Source organism: Cyclopterus lumpus, chromosome 3 (assembly GCF_009769545.1).
Source record: "Cyclopterus lumpus isolate fCycLum1 chromosome 3, fCycLum1.pri, whole genome shotgun sequence".
NCBI lineage: Eukaryota > Metazoa > Chordata > Actinopteri > Perciformes > Cyclopteridae > Cyclopterus > Cyclopterus lumpus.
The window spans coordinates 17,536,958-17,560,033 of NC_046968.1; the positions used below are offsets into that span (position 1 = coordinate 17,536,958).

General features: G+C 39.7%; 1 protein-coding gene across 1 annotated transcript in view; it reads right to left on the reverse strand.

Moving 5' to 3' along the window:
• The window catches only part of LOC117751630 (CUB and sushi domain-containing protein 1-like), a 258,734-nt gene that overhangs the window by 208,709 nt on the left and 26,949 nt on the right, over positions 1 to 23,076 (reverse strand). The window contains 1 exon segment of the mRNA XM_034563565.1: positions 10,407 to 10,519. Within this exon segment, the coding sequence (XP_034419456.1) occupies positions 10,407 to 10,519 (113 nt within the window).

The window sequence follows — 23,076 nt, forward strand, 5'->3', positions numbered from 1 at the left end:
ATAACACACTCCCACAGTGAAGAGCTTCCTATGGTGTTCCAGTCAATATGGGTTAATGGCGTAACGGACTGCTTCTACCTTTCCTTTTTCACTCTCTCACTGTCGCTCTCTCGCTCTCACCAGCACACACACACACACGCACACACACACACATGTAGCAGCACCTGACCAAGTTGACAAATCCACCAGTAGTCCTTCCTTCCTTTAATGATTTGCTGTGTTTGCTCCAAGAAGCTTCCCTGTTGAATCCATTGGCTTTGACTAAACCTGCCAACCTATTATTCTCAATGAAGGGCACACAGATACTGATAGGAGCAGGGGATAACAGGTCGATGGCGAGAGCTCTGCACTGGTAACATAGAAATGCAGTAAATGTCAGTCGTAATCATTGATATCCTACTGAGACACTTTTCAAAAAGGTAGAAAATAAGCTTTTATGTGTTTTATGTATCATTTGTCTCAGTTGATAGCAGCATAATTTTTACTTATTTGAAGGGATATTGTATGGTTATAAAAACCTGCACACACTAAACACCTGAAATTATGTGTTTTCATCTCCATGTACGTGTGCAAATGTGCTCTACTTAAAGACATCCTATTATATATATCAAAGCAATTTTCTTCATATTATCCAGCCCATTCATTCACTTCAAACAGCTAATATTCTATATGTATATATATATATATAACCCATTTCATCAGTACACATGCAACCCATTTATTCAACAAGCTAATCAAAAGGAAATCCAAATTAATTTATTTGCCTTTTGAATGAGTCTTGTTTACCCTCCAACTTTCACTAAAATTAATTGAGTCTGTGTTGATGGAGCCACATCTACAAGCTCAATAATTATCTGACCTAATGAAAACAGTTATTATTGTGAATCTATAAATGCTAAACATAAAACAGGCATTTTCCTACAGCAGCAGAAACAGAAATGTAGCAAACAGTTACTGGTGATTAAACTATCCAGGCAGGTTTAAAAGTGTGATGGGTGAAGTTTAGGAAACACTGAGTAGAAGATATTTCTTATTCAAGTCATAACTATTTTTATCCACTTGTGCTTTTGAGCAGATTGTAAAAGTATTTTTAGATATTAAAAATACATTTGACTTAAAGGATATACAACAGCTTGAATGCATTGGCCGATGATCTCTGAACCTTTAGAACTGAAGCTCCTGCAGTTTGGGGTACAGCATGTGGTGAAAAGTGATGAAATTGATTCAGAAATGCAACGTGTAATGTGAGGCGGAGCATGCAGAAATAACTTGAGTTTGAGATTTAATGTACTAGGTAAATATCCATAGGCAGTGTGTCCTACAGTGGATAGAGGTCGACTTGGCCCCAGTTCGGAGAAACAGACAGGAATACAGGCACAGAAGCAAAGCCTTATACTGCTGTGGACGGGGACAAAAGCCATCGAAAAGAAAGACCCATCGAATAAATAAATATCAGGGTGCGCTATATTTAGAATATTTTTGAAAGGGAACTTAACTGAAAGAGAAACTTATCGATGCATTTTTTGTTCAAGCTTGTCTGTCATCAAGATAAAGCACTTCTATCTTATTATTGATATCTATAATGATTGATCAAGCCACCAGTTTCTCTTTGAGCTTTCAGATGTCAGATGGATGCGCACCACGTCTAACTTCTGATGCGTCTTGGACGATGACAAAATATGATAGATTCATCCAACCAACCAGCTGACCAAATAACTATCGAAACTAAATTACTTGTCTCAATGAGTTAGCAAATGTATGATAATAAATAAATACAATTATGACGACTACCATTATTTAAGTAGGGGCTGAATTGACGTGCATCTACAGTACAATAACAAATGAAGTGATTCACCATGCCTTTATTATCATAACTACCTGAAACCTTATATTTGAAAATCAAAATCCCAAAGTACATACTGTATTCATATTATATCACAACTCCATCTACAGAAATGTTCTGCAATTGGCCATTTGTTTTTGGCTATTTGGCTAGAGGCATTGGAAAAAAACGTTCTTATGCGTAACATCATGTCTAAGGACCCAACATCCCTGAGTAGGAGGGTGCGATCTTTTTGCATCTCATCCAATGTTGGTGCTACAAGGGGCTCTGGCCACAGTCTGTGCAAAGCTTTGCATCAAGTCAGCAAGATTTGGTAGCTCCTAGAAGTGTTCCTAAAGGATTCTACACCAGTCTACGCAGCAGAGAGGGAGAGAGAGAGAGAGAGAGAGAGAGAGAGAGAGAGACGGTGGAAATGCCAACACCAGAGGGGATGAACTTCCTGCAATTTTACAGATTCACACACATTCAGGCATGGGTACTCACATATTACATATGAAAAGTGATGCCCCATAATAACCTATACATGGTGGTGACATGGTTGAGTATTACCATAACAACAAGACATGAGACAAAACAAAAATAACTGTGACCTGTATAACATGCACTAGAACATGCACATACACATATGCCTGGCTCTCTCTTTCTTCCCTCTTGTATTCACATCTTCTTATCTTTATTCTCCCTCTAATGCTTTTCCAGAGTGATCCTTTTGTAATCTCCAACAGCCGTGTATGCATGTGTTCGCATGTGTGTGTGCTCAAGTCTGTATGTGTGTGTGCCTCTGTTTAATGTGCAAAGTCCCTTTTATGGCTTTCCAAGTCCTGTTTTTCAAAGAAGTCCCTCAACAGGAGAGGAAACTCTGCAACTAGCCTAGGGATTGAAAAACGTACACTCGGCCTATTTTTCTCAGAGTGCATGTGTGTGTCTGGGGAGAGGTTGAGACTTTGAAGATGATGTTTCGACTTAGTCTTAAAGTTAAAGGTGGTGCTGGAAGAGTCAATAATCTCTCTCTCTCTCTCTCTCTGAGGTTGGGAGCTGAGAGTGTTGCTTTGTGAGTAAGCTAAATTGTGTTTTTTTTCTGTTTTTCTTGGTGAAAGTGGTCGACAGAGTGTATGTTGTGGTGTCACGGGGTGTTGTGTGGTGTTACTGTGTGCACGAGGGGGTTTTCTGTGTGCGTGTTGGTGCAGCCGACCGGCACTAGCAGCGTGCTAGCGGCGTGCTACATGGCGTGCTACATGCCGTGTTTCGCGTGCTTGGTGGGTCACGGCAGCGTGAAGTCCGCTGCCCGCATGAACATCGCGGTCGTGATTTTTCTCGACAGCGTGGAGAAGGTGAGCATAGTGGAGGCGAAAGACATTGTGGTGAAGGACAAGGTGGTGCGGGTTCTGCCTGGTAACACCGGCGGTCAGAGTCACGGTGGACAATGTGCCTCCATTTATTAGGGACGAGGTTTTGCTCAGAGAGCTGGTGAGACACGGGAAGGTGGTGTCGCAGGTGAGGAAGGTCTCCTCGGGGTGCAGGTCTCCCCTGCTAAAACACGTGGTGTCGCACAGGAGGCAGCGCCCCATGGAATAACGGGTGAGGAGCTCAACCTCGTGATCAAGACCAGAGTCGAGGACTTTGATTGTGTGTTTTTTGTGACCTCTGGAAACGGGAAATGTTTCAGGTGTGGTGTGGACGGGAGGGGCATCAGGCCAGGGACTGCCCAAGCAAGAGGTCAGCTGAGAGGGACGCATGGCTGCTTCACTAGAAGAGGGGGTTCAGGAGGGGCTGGATGGGGCCCAGCAGGGTGACGAGGGGGTTCAGGAGGGGCAGGGAGGACAGGGAGGGACGGGTGGGGTCCAGCAGGTAGATCAGGTCGACGAGGGAGGTCATGGAGAGGTGGGTGGGGCTCAGCAGGGCAGGTGGGTGGGTGCTGGAGGGAAAGAAAATTGTGGGCAGGAAGCGGTTGTTGTGTTGACAAACAGTGAGGTCGGTGAGGAGGAGCTTCAGGTTCACCATCTGAAGAGGAAGAGCAGGGAGGACGAGGAAAGCTCACAGGCGAAGAAAGCAGCTTCGGGCAAAGGGGATGGGGAGTCTGAGTCTAGTATGGGGGAGGACTCTGATTCTGAATGTGGATCCTCTGAGGGCAGTGATTGCCCAAGAGGGTACAGTCTGGGCAGAATAAAGTGGTATCTCCATGATAAGAGGACCCGGAAGGGAGTGACGATAGAGGAACACTTTTCCGATATAGAGAAGCTCTCTAGCTCTATTCAGCGCCACATGGCCGGTAAAGGCAGGAAAGGCTTTACACTGGACTGAAAAAGTAATGTAGGAAATTGATGAAGAGCTAAAGGAGGGTGGTGTATGTGAAGCATGACATTTTTGACTTTTTGTAGAGTAGAACTTTATTCTTTCATCGAACAACAAAAACATGAGCGTTGAATAAAAAAGGTGTATTCCCTATGATCACCACCACCCAACCCAATTTTTTTGTGTGTGTTTTTCCCTGAATCCTTTCAGGTCTAAATGATTTCTTCCTGGACCTCATCAACGTCCTCCTCACTGCTGTAAAAAGTTAGTCTACTGTATACAAATAAACTTGGTATTAAAATGAACATGGCTTCAGTTTACCAAGTAATCAATATGCTAGGTAATGACAAACAGTGTTGGGAAAGTTCACTTTCTACGTGAACTAGTTCAGTTCATAGTTCATAATTCAAAATGTTGAACTAAGTTCATAGCTCCAAAAAATGAACTAGTTCAGTAATTTTTTTCAATATGTTGCGAGCTATAACTGAAATCTCTATCTGTCTGCAATACCGCTGTTGGCCTCTACGCAACTCGGCGCTCTCACACTTGCCAGGCATAGGGCTGAAACGTTCAGACGCAACACTGATGACAAAGACGTTCAAAAACGTTTATGTTTCTGGCAGACAATGTTCCTAACCAGCTGCATTCAGGGTCCAGCTGAGGTAGGCATAGTCTTGTTCTCAACTACATTTAAGTTTCCTGTTATATGCTTTTGCAAAAAAACTTTTTTTTTTCAAAATTCCCGGGACAAAATTCCCGTGGAATCTTTCCGGAAACTTTCCGGAAATTTACCGTAAACTTTCCGCCCCTTTGCAAGCCTAGCCTTCAGTTGTTGTTTTGGGATTTATTTTTGTATGTATTATTATTATTATTTGTTTTGAGAAAAATGCCTCTAAAGATATGTACTGTATTGTGAAATTACTTTCATACATACACTAAAGGCAAACAGGATAAAACAAAAATAACGAATAGATATCACCATGAAACTTCCTCAGTTGATCACTACCATTGAGAGATTTTGTTTTTAAAGTTTTATGAAGTTGTTTAAATATATAAATGAGGCATTATCTAATGCTATCTTTTTGTGACTTTAAATCAGTGCATGAAAAACAATAATTTTGCCATGGGTGACCTTGAACCTACTAAAAATGTATATTCTATATAATGTCAGTAAAAAGAACCACCGTTGTCTGATACAAGTATCCCAACTTAATTGATTAACATGGAAAACATCTGAAATAATTTTGACCCATTTATTTCTAAATGGAGCTTAATTATTTCAATTTACTGTTTCATACAGTTTTTCACTATTGTGAACAAGAAAGTAAGGCCTTATTTCCACCGGGTTTCTAAGTAGCAGCACTTAACAAATGCTCCAAGGAAGTGCTGGTAGTGCTTCTAGTTGCTTAGCGACAATTATAAACTCATTTGAGGCCAGGCAATCTTTCACTAAAGCTCTAAATATTTATAACTTTTAGCATTTGGCACCATGAGTGCTAAACACACCTAAACCCCCTATCTCCAGAAGGACTGTAAACCGAAGAATCCTTTACATCAAAAATCATTGTGGAGAGCGGGTCCGAGGGCTTAATCTTGTTTCCAACAGAAAACAACAAATCCTTATGAAGCTGCTGTCAGACTTTACCCTCACCAAATGATCCCTGAGCACAAATGCAACAAATATAAATATTTGAAGGAGAAACAGGCAGAGCTGATGCTTTCGAGAGATGAGCGAATTACATGACACAAAAAAATCCTCCATCAAGGATCTCTCTCTCTCCCTCCCTCTCTCCCTCCCTCTCTCCCTCTCTCTCTCCCTCCCTCCCTCCCTCCCTCCCTCTCCAGGGGAAATTAATTGATGATTATCTCATCTTGCAGAGCTGGTTTGCAAACTTGCTTTTTTATCAGTAAGGCCTCACTTTCCACCACTTATAGCTTCATTTGACCCAACCTCCCTCTCTCTTTCTTTCTCTCATCCATTCCTCTCTCGGGCGAATCTTATCAGTTAGCTATGTGTTCAGACTTATAGTCCAATTTGGTTTCCTTTAATAAAAGGATTGAACAGAGAAAAGATCTGTTAACTGGTTATGTTAACAGAGAGGGGCTTACAGACAGACAGGGGAGACAGGTTGTGAAGGACAATATAAAAAGACAGGGCCGAATAGATTCTTTGTGAGTGTGGATATGGTTAAATGAACAGAGGCAGATAAAAGGTGTGTGTGGGAATGACATGGAGGAAGAAGAAAAAGGGTGGAGGAGAAACAGAGAGAAGAATTAAAGAATATGTTGGGATTGTGTAATTCTGAATGAATAATAATGATAATTGGTATTTGACCAAATCAGCTAGCATAGTCAGTACGTGATTTCTTCTGTTTGTTCCTTTTTCTTCTTTTTAATTCCACAGGGACATTTCATGGCAGCATGAAGCCATAACGACATCAGGGACAACAGTCAAAACAGAAAGACACAGCCATTAAAGATGAGTGTCACAGCAAAACATCAACAGTAAGCTAGGGAGAGGTTCTGGGATGTGGGTACAGTTTTAGACTCTAAAGCAAAATCAGTTGTTTCTTTAAGGATAATTCCTCATCCAAAACATTAATAAAAGCCATGTGATTTACTGTAGCACAGGGAGAACAAAACTATGAACAGATTTCCTTGAATGTAACTTCAAAGTGCACTGGACCTGTGGACTGAGCCCTCGTGAACATTGGACCATGATGTGTTCACTGTCATCTTGTCAAATCTGCAAGGGAGTTGGGAGGGGGATATAAATGCACGTTGTGATGAGACTTTGGATCTCAAATAGTTTTGAATTCAAGTTCCTGACCCTGTCCCCAATACCCACATATTTTTATGATCATTTTCTTAACAGTATTCACATGAACCATAAATGCAAAATATGTTAAATGTCTCCTGCTTTACATAGCTTAACAGAGATAGAGGTCAAAGAACAAATTAAAGAGCATAAAGGTCAATATGCACAGCAAAACTTTCCCCCCCCAGTGAACATGAATACTGATACAATTATAATCACATCAAACATTCAACTCAGGATCCTCACATCCTAGGTGGCCCCACGGTTTTTCTGGGTAGCATGAAAAACTTTTGCCCATATAACTCTGCAGACTAACACGTTTTCCACATTAGAGCTGAATGTTCACAGAGGCGCTTCTCACTTTGTTTAAAATGACATTTTCTGTGTCTTTCAGTGGTCTGAACAACTCGAGCAGAAAGCTGGGAAGTATTTTTGTCAAAGTCAAAAAGTAAAAAAGTAATGACTGGAAAGGTATTAGTGGTCGTAGTTAACAGGAATATCTGAGTGTTATCTTTAAAGTGTGGTTGAAGTTGCAAGAAGCACTCCCTAAAAACCTCTCTGAAACTGTTTGGCAATTTGAGATGCACAACTGATAAATATTTGATCTCTTAACGTATTATATTACACATGCAATTATCTTTTTTAATGCACAATGACTATGTTGGTAAATTGCATTACATGTGCAAGATATATGGCGTGTGATAATTGTTTGTTTCTTATTTGTGAATTTGAACAATGCAACTACATTAGCTTGCCTCATGATTTTCCTTTTCATATATACTTATTTGTATATATACATATAACAAACCCACAGTGTTTATTGTCTTTTCTGTTACCATGCAGAGAGACTACCAACTTCTTACATATCATATTGAATCGAATATTTAATGTACATGCATTTATATTCATCTATGAAGTTTTTTCCCATTTTTCTTACGAATGTTAATTTCTCATATATTTGTCTTGGTTTTCAAAAAGATCCAGAGATGCCTACAGATATAAAGATAAGATAGTTGACATGCCTTGTTTTGATGAATGAATGCCATTTTCTTTAGACACACACACACATTCACAATACACACACACATTCTCATTACACACACACACACACACACAAACACACACACACACACACACACAGGAATCAATGTTTGAAGTCTAGGACATCAATACAAGACGAAGCAACACACGCAAAAAAAGACATTAGCAGGAAGACCTGTCAGCTGCACAAACACATACATTTACAAGCCTCATTCACATAAACGCACACACAATCACAGTGATTCCTGAGGCAAAAAACACACTCAAGGGTCCCCACAGATGTGAAACGGAACAATAGTAAGAAAAAAATAAAGACAAAGTACTTCCTGGCACTTCCTAGAAGAAGATTTAATGGCTGTCAGGTTTGTTTTAAACATTAAGACACACAAATGACACACCTCCAGAACTATACACACACGCACAAACTCAACAGACAATATGCAGTATACATAAATTGCTAACGATAAAACACACTCACACACATTGACACAGATACACACAGGGAGTAAGAGTGTATCGCTGGTCTCTTGAGTTTGTCTTTGATATTTAGAGTTCATGATTCATAGATGATCCGTTATGCAAGGGTAATGGAACATACTTTGTGTGTGAGAGTGTGTGTGTGCGTGTGCGTGTGTGTGTGCATCTCCAAAAGGTCAGGCTTCGAATTTGTGTCGCTTCCCAACAGGCAGGCAGACATGGAGCGATCTTATACTTCGTGCATAACAAGCACGGAAGACAACATACAGCCAGGAAGTCCACGCAACATGCACTGATCTCGATGTAGAAATAAAATACAATACACTTAAATACATATATACATTAAAGTAGTCCCAAATGATCAAACAGTTATTCTCATATATCAGGGGTCAGCCATGCTGTTTTGATCAAAAGAAGTGTTTGCCCCCTAGAATCTCTGTACTATAAATTATCACAGTAAGAGTAAAAAAAAAAAAAACGAACTTATTTCTAATGTTTGATCCCTAACAAATCAGATTCATATGAAGATGAACAATGATGATTTAAAAAGTTATCGGATTAACAAACTATGATAACCTGGATTACATACCAACTGATCAACAGAAACTGCACCCCAGGTGTGAAACATTGTCATCAGCTCCAAACATGTCATCAAGCAACTGCAACCATCCTGTCACCTGGATACTTAGTCAAAAACAATATGTGATATTTCTAAATACAGCACTTGTTGTGAATTGGCAGCAATGGAATACAATATGCATAACTATGTTTTCATCAGTGTATAATTACTTTATCAATATATATGTGAAGATGTGAACAAAAATGAAACCTAATTCAATTGGCCACCCCCACTATGTTTACACAAGCACAGCATGGACCATTGGCCAAAAGCTCTTTTTTTTGTAAACTGCTGGCCGAGACAAAGCAGCCAGGCAGAGAGAAGACAGGAGGAGGAATGACGGATATTGATGGATGTCTGGTTCTTTCATTCTTTATAAACTTCACTCATTAACAATTTACACTTGTTTTCAGTGGGATATTAATGACTTATGTTGTAATCATAACTGTATAGCTGCTCTAGAAACAATAGTTCACTACATCTTAAATATATATCCTAATCCTGTTGTGAATGTATTTGTTTTTTGTATGATATATATAATTTTAAAAGCAATTATTTAGTCATGTAGAAAAGCAGATTATTGATAAGAGTAGCTTCTAGTTGCAACTAAAATCTGTGAGATAACTCTCCCTAACTGAAGGCCACTGTAGTTCTCCAACTTGCATGGAATGATAGGGGTGAGCTGAGGGGTATTTAGTTGGTGAACCTGCAACCAACTAGATCAGAATCAGAATCAGAATAAGAATCAGCTTTATTGGCCATGTATGTGTGCACATGTGTGCGTACATACCTATTTAAATTACAAATAACAGGATACATATAAAAATACATTAAAGACAACAGAGTAGCAACATGTATGTACAATATAAAAACAACAACAGTGACAATGAATTGGGGATGTAGTACAGAAAGTGGTGATAGTGCAAGGAGTGCAGATGGATGTGTCTGATTAAGTGTTCAGAGTCACGGCCAGTGGAAAGAAGCTGTTCCTGTGTCTGGTGGTTGTGGCGTACAGTGCTCTGTAGCGCCTACTAGAGGGGAGGAGTTGGAACAGCTTGTGTCCAGGGTGTGAAGGGTCTGCAGCGATCTTTCCAGCCCGCTTCCTGACTCTGGAGGTGCACAAGTCCAGGATGGAGGGCAGGCTGACTAGATGCCGCTAAACCTTACACTCGGCCATTAATGTATTTCTTTAAACTCACTGTTATATACAAACTTTCGTAAAACCACCTTGCAAGACATCACTACTAACTCAAAAAGCGCCTTTGCATCAGGGCCAGCACTGACACATCACAATGTACATCCACACATTGCCTTACCTTCGTATACAGCTTTGAAGCCCTGAGCACTGACAGCAAAGTCTGTGGTAAACCACAAGGCCAATATAGATCCACTGCTGACGATGGGGGAGGGCAGCATGAATCCTGACAACCTGAAAAAAACAAAAGAAATGATTCTGAAACACAGCAAGACCGTTGACTTTTGAATCAAACAAAAAGGCAGCATCACACATGAAACATAGTAAAATACACACGTGTAAAACATGATTGTGTTCAGTGTTGATGTTGTGGTTAAGACCCACAGCCCTGAAGCCATAGGGATTCCTGCTGGCCTGAGTTTGGGTCCCTCCAAGACTTTCTACGTTGTGTTATTCTGAGGTCAGCTATCTTCCTCATTGAAGAAAAAGAGTGCAGAGGGGGATTTTTTTGTCACTCTCTAAAAATAAACTATATGAATTTGAAGCGCCACTGAGCTACAGTGCACAAGATCCACTATTCATGATAACCACCCATGCCTTGAGCACAGAAACTCTGAAAAACATAATGAAAATCCCTAAGAAAAACATGCTGCAATTGAGTTATTTACACTTGTGTGATCGAAAAGTCTGATGTTTTTTTACCCTGACACAGCAAGGTGAGCTCTTGATTACGCCAGAGGTTGAGCTAAAACAGCCCTTTGATTTTTAATTGCGAGGTATTGGTTAAACAATTAAGGGAGGAGAAAAGAGAGGAGATAATACAAAGCTGAAAGAGCTGAAATTGTAAAAGATGAATAGTGTATTGAATTGCCTACTGTATATAATGAAGAAAACATAGTGTGGATTAAAGCTTTTATATAACTAAGAAACAAATACAAGTAGAGAAACTAATATGTGATATTCATATTATGACAGGAAGTTCTGGCATGGGAAATCACCTCCAAGGTTAAGTCAATGTGAGCTAAATAATTGAACGTGCTGCAGTAGACAGAGATTACATACATTACTTTTCATTGAACCGCCAACCCCCTGATTGATAGACGAACCTGCTAACCACTGATCCACAGTCGCCCTGAGAGATGCAGTTTAAAGCTACTAAAAGGAATTTTGTGTTGGTTTTCTGAGCACCCGATTCCCTTTTAAAAAAACCTTAATTGTAATGCAACAGGATCTGACAGCCTGCCCCGATGGCACGTCAAAGTATGATTTACATTTTGTACTACCATGTCATTTGCAAGTGCGTTCATCATTGCAAGTGTTGGTTGTAAAAATAAATGTCATTTCCGCTGCAAAAATGTAAAACTTTGCAGCAGCAAAACTAAAATACAACCCAAACCCAATGAACTGAAGCACACTTACATGCACTAAAAGGCACACAAGCTATTTAAACAAAGCATAGGGAAGCTGGGATTACAACACACACAATGCAACTTCATTTTTCTGGTCAGAATGAAGGATTTCAAGTATCTTGTGAATTTGGAGGTAAAGTTATAATGTTCCCAGTACATCTACAATGTGCAAAGCACGATCCCTAATCCTCCATCCAAAGCTCTGGGTAGAAATGCTGAACACATGCAGGGGCCAAAGTACCACGGGAACCACGGCTGAGATGACTTTACAATCTGGTCAGAAAGCCCATGGATACCTCTCTGTGGCAGCGGGGTGTGGCTAGGCTCAGCTGCGGAGTGGGTGGAGTGGGGGTGTGGTTCAGGGAACGGTGTAGTGATGTGTAAATCAGCCTCAGCTGGGATCAATTGTGTGTGTGTTTTGTTTTCCATATAAGAGCAGGAGTAGCTGGAGAGGAGAGAAGAGCGGGTAGCGGATGCCTGGATCGTTCGCTACCAGAAGCGTAATCAACACAAATAAAACCTCTTACTGCCCTCATGTTTGTGTGTGTTGCCCTCTTTGGTGCCTGCCCGAGACTCAAACCTGTCACACTCTGTGGATTTATTCTGGACACGTATCACTGGGAGGAGACATTGGGGGAGACCAAGAACCCACTGGAGGGAGTATTCTACCTGGCCTGGCAATGCCTGGGTCTCCACCAGGAAGAGGTGCAGAACATGAATGAGGAACTCCTGGGCTATCTTTACCTTTCCTGCTGCCCCCGCCAGACCCAGACCCAGAAAAGCAGCGACAAAAACAGGAATGAACCGAAAATAGCATTAATTAACTTTTATTTATGCTCTGGATCATTTCACTTTTACATTTAATTGTGCCACTGTTTAAGCAGAGCAGGAAATGAACAAGCATTAAGTGACACCAAGTTGCTTTCGAATGTACGTAGAAACGAGCAAACTGAAGTACAGAGTCAAGTAGCTCTTGATATATCCAAATCAGGAGAACTATGATTGGACATAAGTTCTGATTAATCCACGGTCCTTGGTTGTCTACACTACAAAAGTGTGCAACAATGAAAGGTGAGCGACAAAGACCAAAAAGGAAAAATTAAGTGAAAAGAAAGACAAACATTAACACAGGTTTCAAGTGCTGATGTAATCAAGACATGACAATAATTAATCTTCATTTTTTTAAGGTCCGCTCAATGAACAAAGAGGTGGGCTGGGGAGAATGAAAGTGAGAAGTGGAAATGATAAAGAAAATGATTTGGATAAAGCCAAAGGGAAAGAAAGGTGGAAAAACACAAAAGTGTGAGCCATTTAACAGTGAAAACAGTGTACGGTGAAAAATGATAGACTTTAATTTTCTGGCCTCGATGCAAGGACACAAAGGACAGACAAGAACGGATGGAGGAAGCACACAAAAAGCTACAAACAGAAAGAGGTGGAAGAGGAGAGCGATATAAGGACATAATGGAGTAGTGAGATGTGATAATGAAGGAGGAGGAGGAAAAAGGCTTTGCTTCTAATAGGTGTAAATAAGATATTTTCTTTACTTAGTCACAGCCGTGTCTGGCACCTATGTTTTTCTTCAATTTGTATGAAGTTTGATTACTGAGCAAGTAATTGAACTGCTGGGTTATTTGGTCTCTTAGATTATTTTTTGAGACGGAGCATTCAGGTCCCTGGGGCCAGGCTAATTACATGTTGTGCGCTGGATAAACCAGTAGAGGGTAGGGCATGCTAATAGTTTTGCAATTCCTGTGAGTAAACTTAAGAAAACCATAAATAGTTATGAACCATTATTCTACAAAACTGTATTTTAGTTTTTAGATTATGTTGAATTAATTAAACTGTTTTCACTTGTGTAGTTACCTAATATATTTATAGTAAAAAAAGATAAATCCACTTTCACTTTTCTATTTCTTTTTTAGGTTTAAAGTTCTGTCGAAACAGTTCAAGTTTGGTCGTTAGACATTTATTCAATTCAGTAGCTTATTCAAATATTTAGTATAATTGTAGTTCTATGTACAGTTCACCTGCTATTTAAGCTAAAATGCAGCATACTGTGCTTCTGCTCATCCCTAACTTCACATTGGTTGACGTAATTTCCAAATAGCCTTTTGCTGGTGCACTAATACCTGCTAATACAAGTAAAGCTAGCTAAGTTACTTGGTTAACTTTCCACTATGTCTACGTTGTCCAATCCAATCTGATTGCTGACTAAATCAAACATCATTGTGTTGACATGTATGCTCCGCTACCGTTAGGTACTGTGAGTTTTCTGTCTTCTGTTCCTCAGTCACATGTACCTAACACCTGATCAAAGCCTTGGCAAAATATTGTTATAGTGATATGCGACTAGATAACATCTTAGATCGTTACTTCTTAATGTGGCATAAGTGTGGTCTCTGCCTGGTTTTGTCATAGTGATTTTCAAGTGATGTCCTAATCTGAATTTAACAGGCTGTTCAAGCTGTTCTATTATTGCCTTTACCCACTTACCTGATGATGATTTATCAAAAATCTCATTGATTTATATTTAGTGAAAACACCAATCTTCAACCCTACAATATTGTCTCAATATCGATATTGAGGTATTTGGTCAATTATATTGTGATATTTGCCAATCATCCAACCCTAGCCTCATCCATCCCATCTCATTAATGTTTTAGTTTTATAGCCTATTATATATACGCAATATATTTTTCAGGATTCTATGGATTACATGTGATTGGCATTTCTTTCTTTGGCAGTGTGACGTAGTTGTGTGCCGCATTTCAGTGTACCCGTTATTTGTCTCAACCAGACAGAGTATTGCCTGCTCACGGGCTATAATAAATCACCTTGGTGGCCCACAGGGGACAGCGGTTGCATTCTCGCATGAATATTTCAACACTCAACAAAAACAATATAAACCTAGTGACGTGGATATAAGTAATTATTGTGATGCTGCTTTGCTCCTTCATTTTGTTATATTTCATGGGCCTATGAACTCTCAAGAGCATTTCTTCTTGGGGCCAAGGTGAATTGTTGACACTGGTCAGAGATTTAAGAAGTGGAGACTTCTATTGATCTGGCTGCATTATGGAGCAACTATGCTCTGCTACTGAAGACCTTGTGAAGGCCTTGAAAGAAACTCTGGCATTGGCCTACATGAAGATCTTGCTCAAACAAGTTTATCAATGAATTATCTTTTGATTGGAACAAAAACATGTAGGAATATTCATTGTACACAAATGAACGGTTGTAAATCACCACCAGCAGTGCAAAATGCAGTAATCGTTACATACAGCTGTCACTGTACTGATGGACCAACATGATTCTATATCCCAGGCTAGCTCGGTTTCTCTCTTTGTGTCTCTCTCTCTCTCCATCTGACACTTCTCTTCCTCCTTGCTTTCCATCTCGCTCTCCCTCCCAATCAGGCCAGACCTACAGCTGTTTGACCTTTATGCAAAAAACAAGTGAGCCGGATTGTTCATCCAATGGTCAACTGTCCAAACAGTCGACCAGCTTATGTAATCACACAGCCACTCTGTGATCCCAGACAGCTAGTCTTCATAGTCAACCGACCGACCGGCCAGCCTGCATGTGTGCCTTTCTATTGCTGCGTCCATCTGTCCGACTGCCCATCTGTATCCGGCTGTTTAACTGTGGGCATGTCTGATGTTGACAGGCTCTTATAACACTAGGATTACGGTTTAGATTGGAGGGTAATACAGTAAAAAGGCATACCGTGGTATTCAGTGTTATTTTCATTAACAATGATCATTCCTCTATAGATTAGACAAGGATATTAAATGATAATGATAATGTTAGTGTTAGCGAGTTGGTCTCTCCAAATAATGCAACTGGTGTGGTTTGAAATTATAAAGGAGACCTAGAAGGAGACCCTGAAAATGAATGGTCGCAAAAAATAGGTATTAGTATTTTGATGTAAAGTGTGTTGTTATCCACCTAACATTTTGTTACAATGGGATTCGAAGACAGTATTGTGGTGGTCTGAAGTAGTTTTGTATTTATTGTCAAATATATATACAAATATAGATCATTTACTTTAACACACTCCTAATTTAATAAGAATTTATTTAAAGCAACCCAATTGCCTGTAGACTTTCTAATCTGCAAATGTATATCTGGATTAAAGCTTGATTTTAGCATGTCCTTGAAATGTTCTGGTAAATTTGGCTTACAAATGGCCCACAAAGCACAATATTTCCATAACTCAGACATTTCTCTGCAGCTCACTGTATTTTAGTGATTCAACTCATGTGGAATAGATACTTGAGTGTAAAATATATGCAACATAGATGTTAAGTGTCTACACTATGACCTCATCACTCCCCTCAAGGAAAAAAAAGTCGGGAGCGGGGAAAAAGGACATTTTTGTTTCCAAAAAGGGAAGACTCAGAGCTGGAGGTGAAGGTGGAGCTTTTTGAGATTCTAAATGCACATCAGTAGCAGCGGATACAGCAGTAGTAGCTAGTCACAGTTGCTTTCAGGTGAGTTGTGTGGCAGCAGACATGAAGCAAGAGAGTGAACAGGCCACTGAAGGCTGAAGTACACACCATGATTAAAAGGGTGCGATGTATGTGTGTTGCAGTGAGAGGAGGATGCCATGTGAGTGTAAAGGCAGACTCAGGTCGGCTTCCTGTACAAGCTCAGAGGCTTTGTTTCATTCCAGGTGAATAGGGAGCTTGGGAAAAAAGCAGATGAACCATATTAAAAAAACAAATGTATTATTTAGTAATTCAATATTGTTCTTATTCTCCATAGTGCACACTCCAATGATAGTCTTTTGATAGGTTTGTATGACAAAGCAGTTTTTGCTATTTCTGTGAAATCAAACCTGCATGAAAAGACCTGCAAAGGCTGCTGTTTTTCATGTTGGTGGTCTTTTTTGTTTATGGTATGTATCTCAAAATGAATGTGGTATTGAACTATTATCATTTAATGTCGATCCCTCCTCTCTTCTCTTTATGGATTAATGTTAATATTGACTAAATATATTTCAACACTTTGGATTTGAACACCTCACAGGCACAGAGAAAGCTTGTGAACAGGCAGTTGTGGGTATATGTGGGAATATTTGCAACACTTTTCTCGCGTGAGTTTACTCGCCCGACAAGTTGGTTAATTCACTTCATTCGTGCCTAAGAGGGGGCGTGGCTTATCTCCGTGGCTTTACTCCGTGGAAACCATTATCATTTCCGCCATCAACCACGGAAGCAAACGTGGGTTTCTATGTTATCGTTTCCCAACTTCTCCGTTTACGACTAACCACACTTGGAAGTTTTCAAACGTATCCGTCCTTGGGAGCGCTTCCAAACTCCACTGCTTTCAGTGCTCTGAAACTCCAGCGTAGTGTACACGCTCAGTGTAAAACGAGCCATAGTAGTGTGGACGTGGCCTTATTCAGGGACCATTATAATGTGCTTGACCGAGGAACTTGACCTCGAGCTGCTCTGGTGAAGCTGGAACAAAAGACGCTGTGATGGGAAGCTCACAGATGTAGAACATGAGGGCTAAATGAAGTGGAAAAATAGACCAGATTTCACTGTCCAAAGTATATCTTTCCAATGACTCATCATAACTGAGGCACGGTGCTCCCAGAACCTAAAAATAATATTATTTTCTGGTTTGTTTTTCAAAAGGTGTGATAAATTTAAAGCTGTTACTGAAGAAATACGACTGAAATCCATTTTGCAGTGCTGATGGTTTAAAGAGAGTCATGAGTCACATTTTGATATTTATTTGCAAACCGTTTTTACATTTCCTAATATCCCCAGAAAATGAGTCAAACCTATGGTCAAATCAGCTCGTAATTCTAGATCCTCCATAACTCTGTAAGTTAATTATCATTAAATGTAGTTACTTTGTCTACTGAAATATGTTCAAGTTTCAAATTAAAGTACATTAACTCGGGAAAATTCACGACCACTTGGGCTATGAAAATTATATGAAATCCATTCCGGAAAAAAAAAAGTAGCCATCTTCAATTAAGAAAAGTTGACTTTTTTAAAGATATCAGCAATTAAATCTTTGGTTCTTCATATATCTACTGGCTTTAACATCGAGAGAAATAATCTCACGAGCACTCATCAGAGACAAAAGCAACATAACCTCATAAAACTAATATTACTCTTTTTCATCTTGGAGAGCATTTGGCTTCTTGCCAGCACAAGATAGACCTCAGACTAGTACACTAGATGTTTGCGCCTGGCTGAAACTATGTTTCAAACTGTCATTCTGGGAGTGTAATCCATTTTTTCAGTCTGTCTGACATTAGTCTCTCAGTGGCGCAACACAGCTTGGTGTAAATTGATAGAAAAGAAGCGCATGTTGTGGAAAAGACAGACACCGAGCAAGAGAAAGGAAGGGCAGTGAGTAGATGATGGAAGACATCTTGAAAAGAGGTGAACATACTGAAAACAAAGACCAATCTTATTTTTCATTGGGGAAGATTTGTGCTATCATGTAAAAACAGCAAAAGAAAACTCTCAGAAAACCAGCATTGGAGTTTAAAATGTATTTTAAGTCACAGGATTAGTTGGTGGTGTTTCCTGTACAAACTGCAGACAGAATGTTAGGGAAAATAATATGGTACAAATGTCTGTTAACAGTGGTGGTATGAATATGTACCACATACATCTCATGGAGCAGTGACTTTTTGGAAATGTGTAAAGCCAGAAAGGGATATGAATAAACATCCAGAGCTTCTTTTCTCTCTATGTGCTGCTAAAGTGGAAAAACATGAGAATGGCTTGAGGCAAGAATGGCAATTTTTTTAATAGAGATATTTTTTTAAACAATACGTTTAAATACTGATTTTGAAAGTATTTAGATATTTAATTATGTTTCCTTTATTTTTCTTATGGAAGAGAAGAGAAGAAGTTGAAATAGAGAGTGTATGTTTTACATATTGAGATACATAAACTCATTCACACAAGGTAACATCACAGGGAGTGTAAGGTACACACAGGATCACACAGATCTACTGCTGCACTGTTGTAAGGAACTCCTCATTGTTGTGAGGAGTTGAGTGCCATGCTCCAGGGCACTTTGGCAGTGGGTGGCATTTGATTTGTACGATGAGAGGGTAAAAATCCTGCTGAGTTTCTGGTGTCCCCAAGCAACAGCCTGCTGCGCAATACCCTAATACTGTGCTTAAACCAGGAATCTCACCCACCCCCACACTGTCTGTCAAGCTGTCTATCTACCAGAGTGTGTGTGTGTGTGAGTGTATGTGTGTGTGTGTGTGTGTGTGTGCATGTATGTGTACAGGTGTGAAACACAAATAAATTAAATAATGTGTACACATATCAATCAAAACCGTTAGCAGATAAAATCACAAAATTGACAGACACTCTTTTTAAATGTATATACTTAAAGAAATAATAGATACACAATCTATGTTATGTTTACTTACACATTCATATTCAACAATCACCAATTCCTAAGTGAAGCTGTTAAGGAGAAGCAATGGAGGATGATTGAGAAGACAGTGAGCTTTATTTTGATGCAGGTTTTGTTTCAGTGCAACACAAATAGGGAAATTAGTGCACTTTGTGTTTAACCGGCATTATTATACTCCAATTTATCATAAGCTTTACATGGTATTCAGAAGAACATAACGCAAAGGTCAAACTATACACTTTTAAAAAGGTTACAATGTGTGTTGTGCAGACACTGGTTTGGAGGTACATTTATCAAGGCTATGAGCAGTATTTCTTTTGCTCTGAACTTTGTCGGAAAATTCAAGAGATGAACACTTGTATTCATACTATTTCCAGTAGCGTTCTCTGATTTGCAGCATGCTAATTATCACAGGAAAATATTATATATATCTCTTTCTCAATGACACATATTTACAGCTGGTTAGTTAAATACATGCTGAATGAAATAAATGCCGCCTCAGTATCTTTTTCTGCCCCTGACTTGCAATTTGCAACAATTATTACAATTATATTACAAAAATAGCCTGCATTAAAAATGTAAATTTCTTTGCAATTTTCTCAAAGTCAAACGAATTCACAATAGGTACAAAAAACCTCCACAAAAGCCCAGAGGGACCAATTTGTCTAAGCTGTGGTAAGAAACAGGAGCAGGGTGGCAGGATATTGTGAGTAGGCATCTGTCAGCGAGCCACATCGGACTGGGTCGTAAACCAGTGTTTTTCTTACTGTGAATCTGGCCCTAACATGGGTCAATGGTTGCTTCAAGTGGGCCCTCACAAGGTGATTGTTTCTTGAATGGGGATCTCAGATTGAAACAATAAAGGTTATGAAAGGGGGTCCCATGTGATAAAAGCACTGATTTCCTCCTCGATGGCAAGATAAGGGAGTACATATAATCATTGGTGTATAAACTTGTTACGTGTCAGTGTTGTGTTTTCCTCTCCCTCCATGTTTTCCTTTTCAGTTGCCCATCAGTGGCCACCTGTACAGGCCAACCCGGCTGCACCTGGGTTCCAGAAGGCCAGCTAGCCAATCAGATGGGTGGGTCGTTATAAAAGGGAGATGGCCTGAAGAGTTGAGAAGTGGCTTTTGTTTCTATGTATACACTGACACTGCTAGAGGTGCACGTTTGTGGTGGTAGGTTGAGGACAGTAGGTAAGTTTGAGGTACCCTGTACATTTGTGCACTCACGTAGGTACTTTGTGTCTAAAACATTAGACTATTGGTTGGTGCTGCCTCTGTATTGTTTTGATGGACTTTTATTAGATAAGCAGGTGAAGCGATTTTGTTTGTTTCTTTCTTAGAGGTAGTTAGCCAGGCCTAGTTTTGTTATCTTGATTTCTTTTGTTAGGCACAACCACAACTGTCCCAACCTCTCCCACTTAGTATAGCTTTTGGGTTATTTGTTTAAACCGAGGCACAATAAATATTATTTTGAAACAGTTACTCCTCCTTTTGGCTTCTTTTCACTTATTCTTTGACTGCCATGTGTTTGTCTCCCCCCGTCTCCTCTAGACCGAGAAGGGGACGTAACAGCAGTTCTAGTTTCTAGTGCGGAATTATCTTATAGGAATCCTTTTTTTATCCAGTAATCACAACAGAAGATATTTTATTTGAACTGATAGTTAGTTTTGTCCTTAACTTGCAAAGCAACATCTAAGAGCCTGGGTCCATGGCAAACAACATGGTAACATTTCAACTAATCATGATCTGGAAGCCTCAACGTTCAACTGTGACCACACAGGCTGACCTGCACATGGAACAGACCATTCTGCCTAGCAACAGCAGCCCAGCAAGGGTGTGTGGGTATCCAGAGTGCTGGTTGTTAGGCTCTAGGTCCTCAAGACTTAAGTACTTTATGTCTCTCACACATACAAATACACACAATCTGATTTTTGTTTTTAAGTCTATAAAAGGTGTAATGCAGGTCATACACTGACCACCTCCTGCACCTTATATGATGTAGTGTTGCATCTTCACAAACAACTAGATTACATTACAGCATCTGCCAGTCAGCGGTGGCTAGTTTCCACATAAACATTACAACGTCACACAACTGTTTTCTTCATCGTAAAAGAGAAACAATGTATAATGAAGAAAAACAGCATGCTTTCAAAGAATAAGAGAAAGTTAAGATTTGAATGCGCCAGCATTCGTTGACATTGGTGTATCCTTCACATAAACATTTACTATGCTGTAAAGAGAAAATAAAGTATTGTATTAGTGGTCCTGGTGACCTTGGGATTTAAATTGTTGATCATATTGTATTCACGATGTACCCAGTTCAAGTGTGGTCCTGTTAGCTCTCTAGTGTATGCTATCTTATAAAGGCAAAAATGCCACATGACATCTGAGAGTCTCTTTCCCTCTAAAACAAAAACTCTCTAAAACTTAAATAACCTACGTACACAAATCACTGGTGCACATGGCAATGGTAGATAACTGAACTGAAAACTGGCCCAAAGCCTGACATTGGCTCATTGCCATCAGTAATGTGGGCCACTTGGAACAACAAAAAAGAGCTCAAAGTGGTAATCGTGAGTTATGGATATGTGCCAAAGAGAACAGCTCTTTGCAAATATGTGTATGTATTTGAAAAACATAACAAACAGCAAAACAAAGATAGAAAGATTGGGAATAAATAATTGGGATTATAGGGATGTGTTACTATGTGTTCGGTGACTGATAAGCCTTCAAACCCATTTCCCTTTCTGCTTTGTCTCTTGCTTTGTCCCTTGCTTTTTCTTCGGGGGGTCTAAAAGCAAACGGTCTTCATAAAGGATTTGCAATGTCAGACATATTTTCCTTAACTAAACTGAAAGTCAAAATATTTAAACTTTTGTGTTCTTTGATAAATGAATCAATAAACTGACCTTTTAGCTTTCATTTTTAACTCTTGTCTCTCCTTTATATCCGTCTCGTTAATTCTCTCTCTACTATAGCGGTGTTTCGCTACCTCCATCAGGCTCTGTCTACCTCTCTCATTGTGTAGTACAGTAGGCCATAAGAAACCATCAAAAAGATAACTAATGAACAACCATCACTGTTTTGCAAGCAAAAACACACACACACAAATGCAACATATAAAGCACACACTACAGCTGCTGTATTTGCAATATATTGCTGTAACCATCATATCAACATCACACATGGTAAAGTGCTTCAACCTTGACTCTACACACATACTACTTCATTCATTTCACATTTTATTCTCAAGCAGACATCAGTCATAACTATCATTGGGAGCCAAATAGACAAAACATTTACATATGCATACACAAATATATTAAGTGACACATTCACACAAAACTAGCCAAGCCAAAGGCATAGACCCATTTCAGAACACTACTCTCTGAGTGAGTTGTTCACAGAGACATACTATGTCACTGACACACTGACACACACACACACACACATCAGGTGACAGTCAGGTAAGAAGCTGTGTTATCTCTTCACACCAACTGAATCACAGTCACACATGTACACACACAATAACTTCACAAAAAAAACACTTTCCGAGCTCACAATTAAAATGCTTCTAGTGAGAAGACACTAATGTAATGAGCAGCATGACTCACTGTGTAGACATATATGTCTATGTGTGACTGAATGTATTTACGGGGTCTGTGTCTGTTCAACGGTGCACTCCACACTACCTGTGTACATACCTTTGTTCTCCTGGTGTGTGTATGTGCGCGTTTTGTGTGTGTTTGCATTGTTTTCTGAATGTGTGTGTGTTTGACCACATTGAAAAGCGTATAATCCTGTGCTATGGGTAATATCAACAGAGAAAACCACTTGGCTAAAGTAGGGCAAGCTTCCCTTTGAAACACACACACACACAGATAGTTGCGCACACAGCTAACACAAACACCGCATCACCAATCCACTGTGGGGGAGAAAAGCATTATTTGACAAACCATTAAAACTG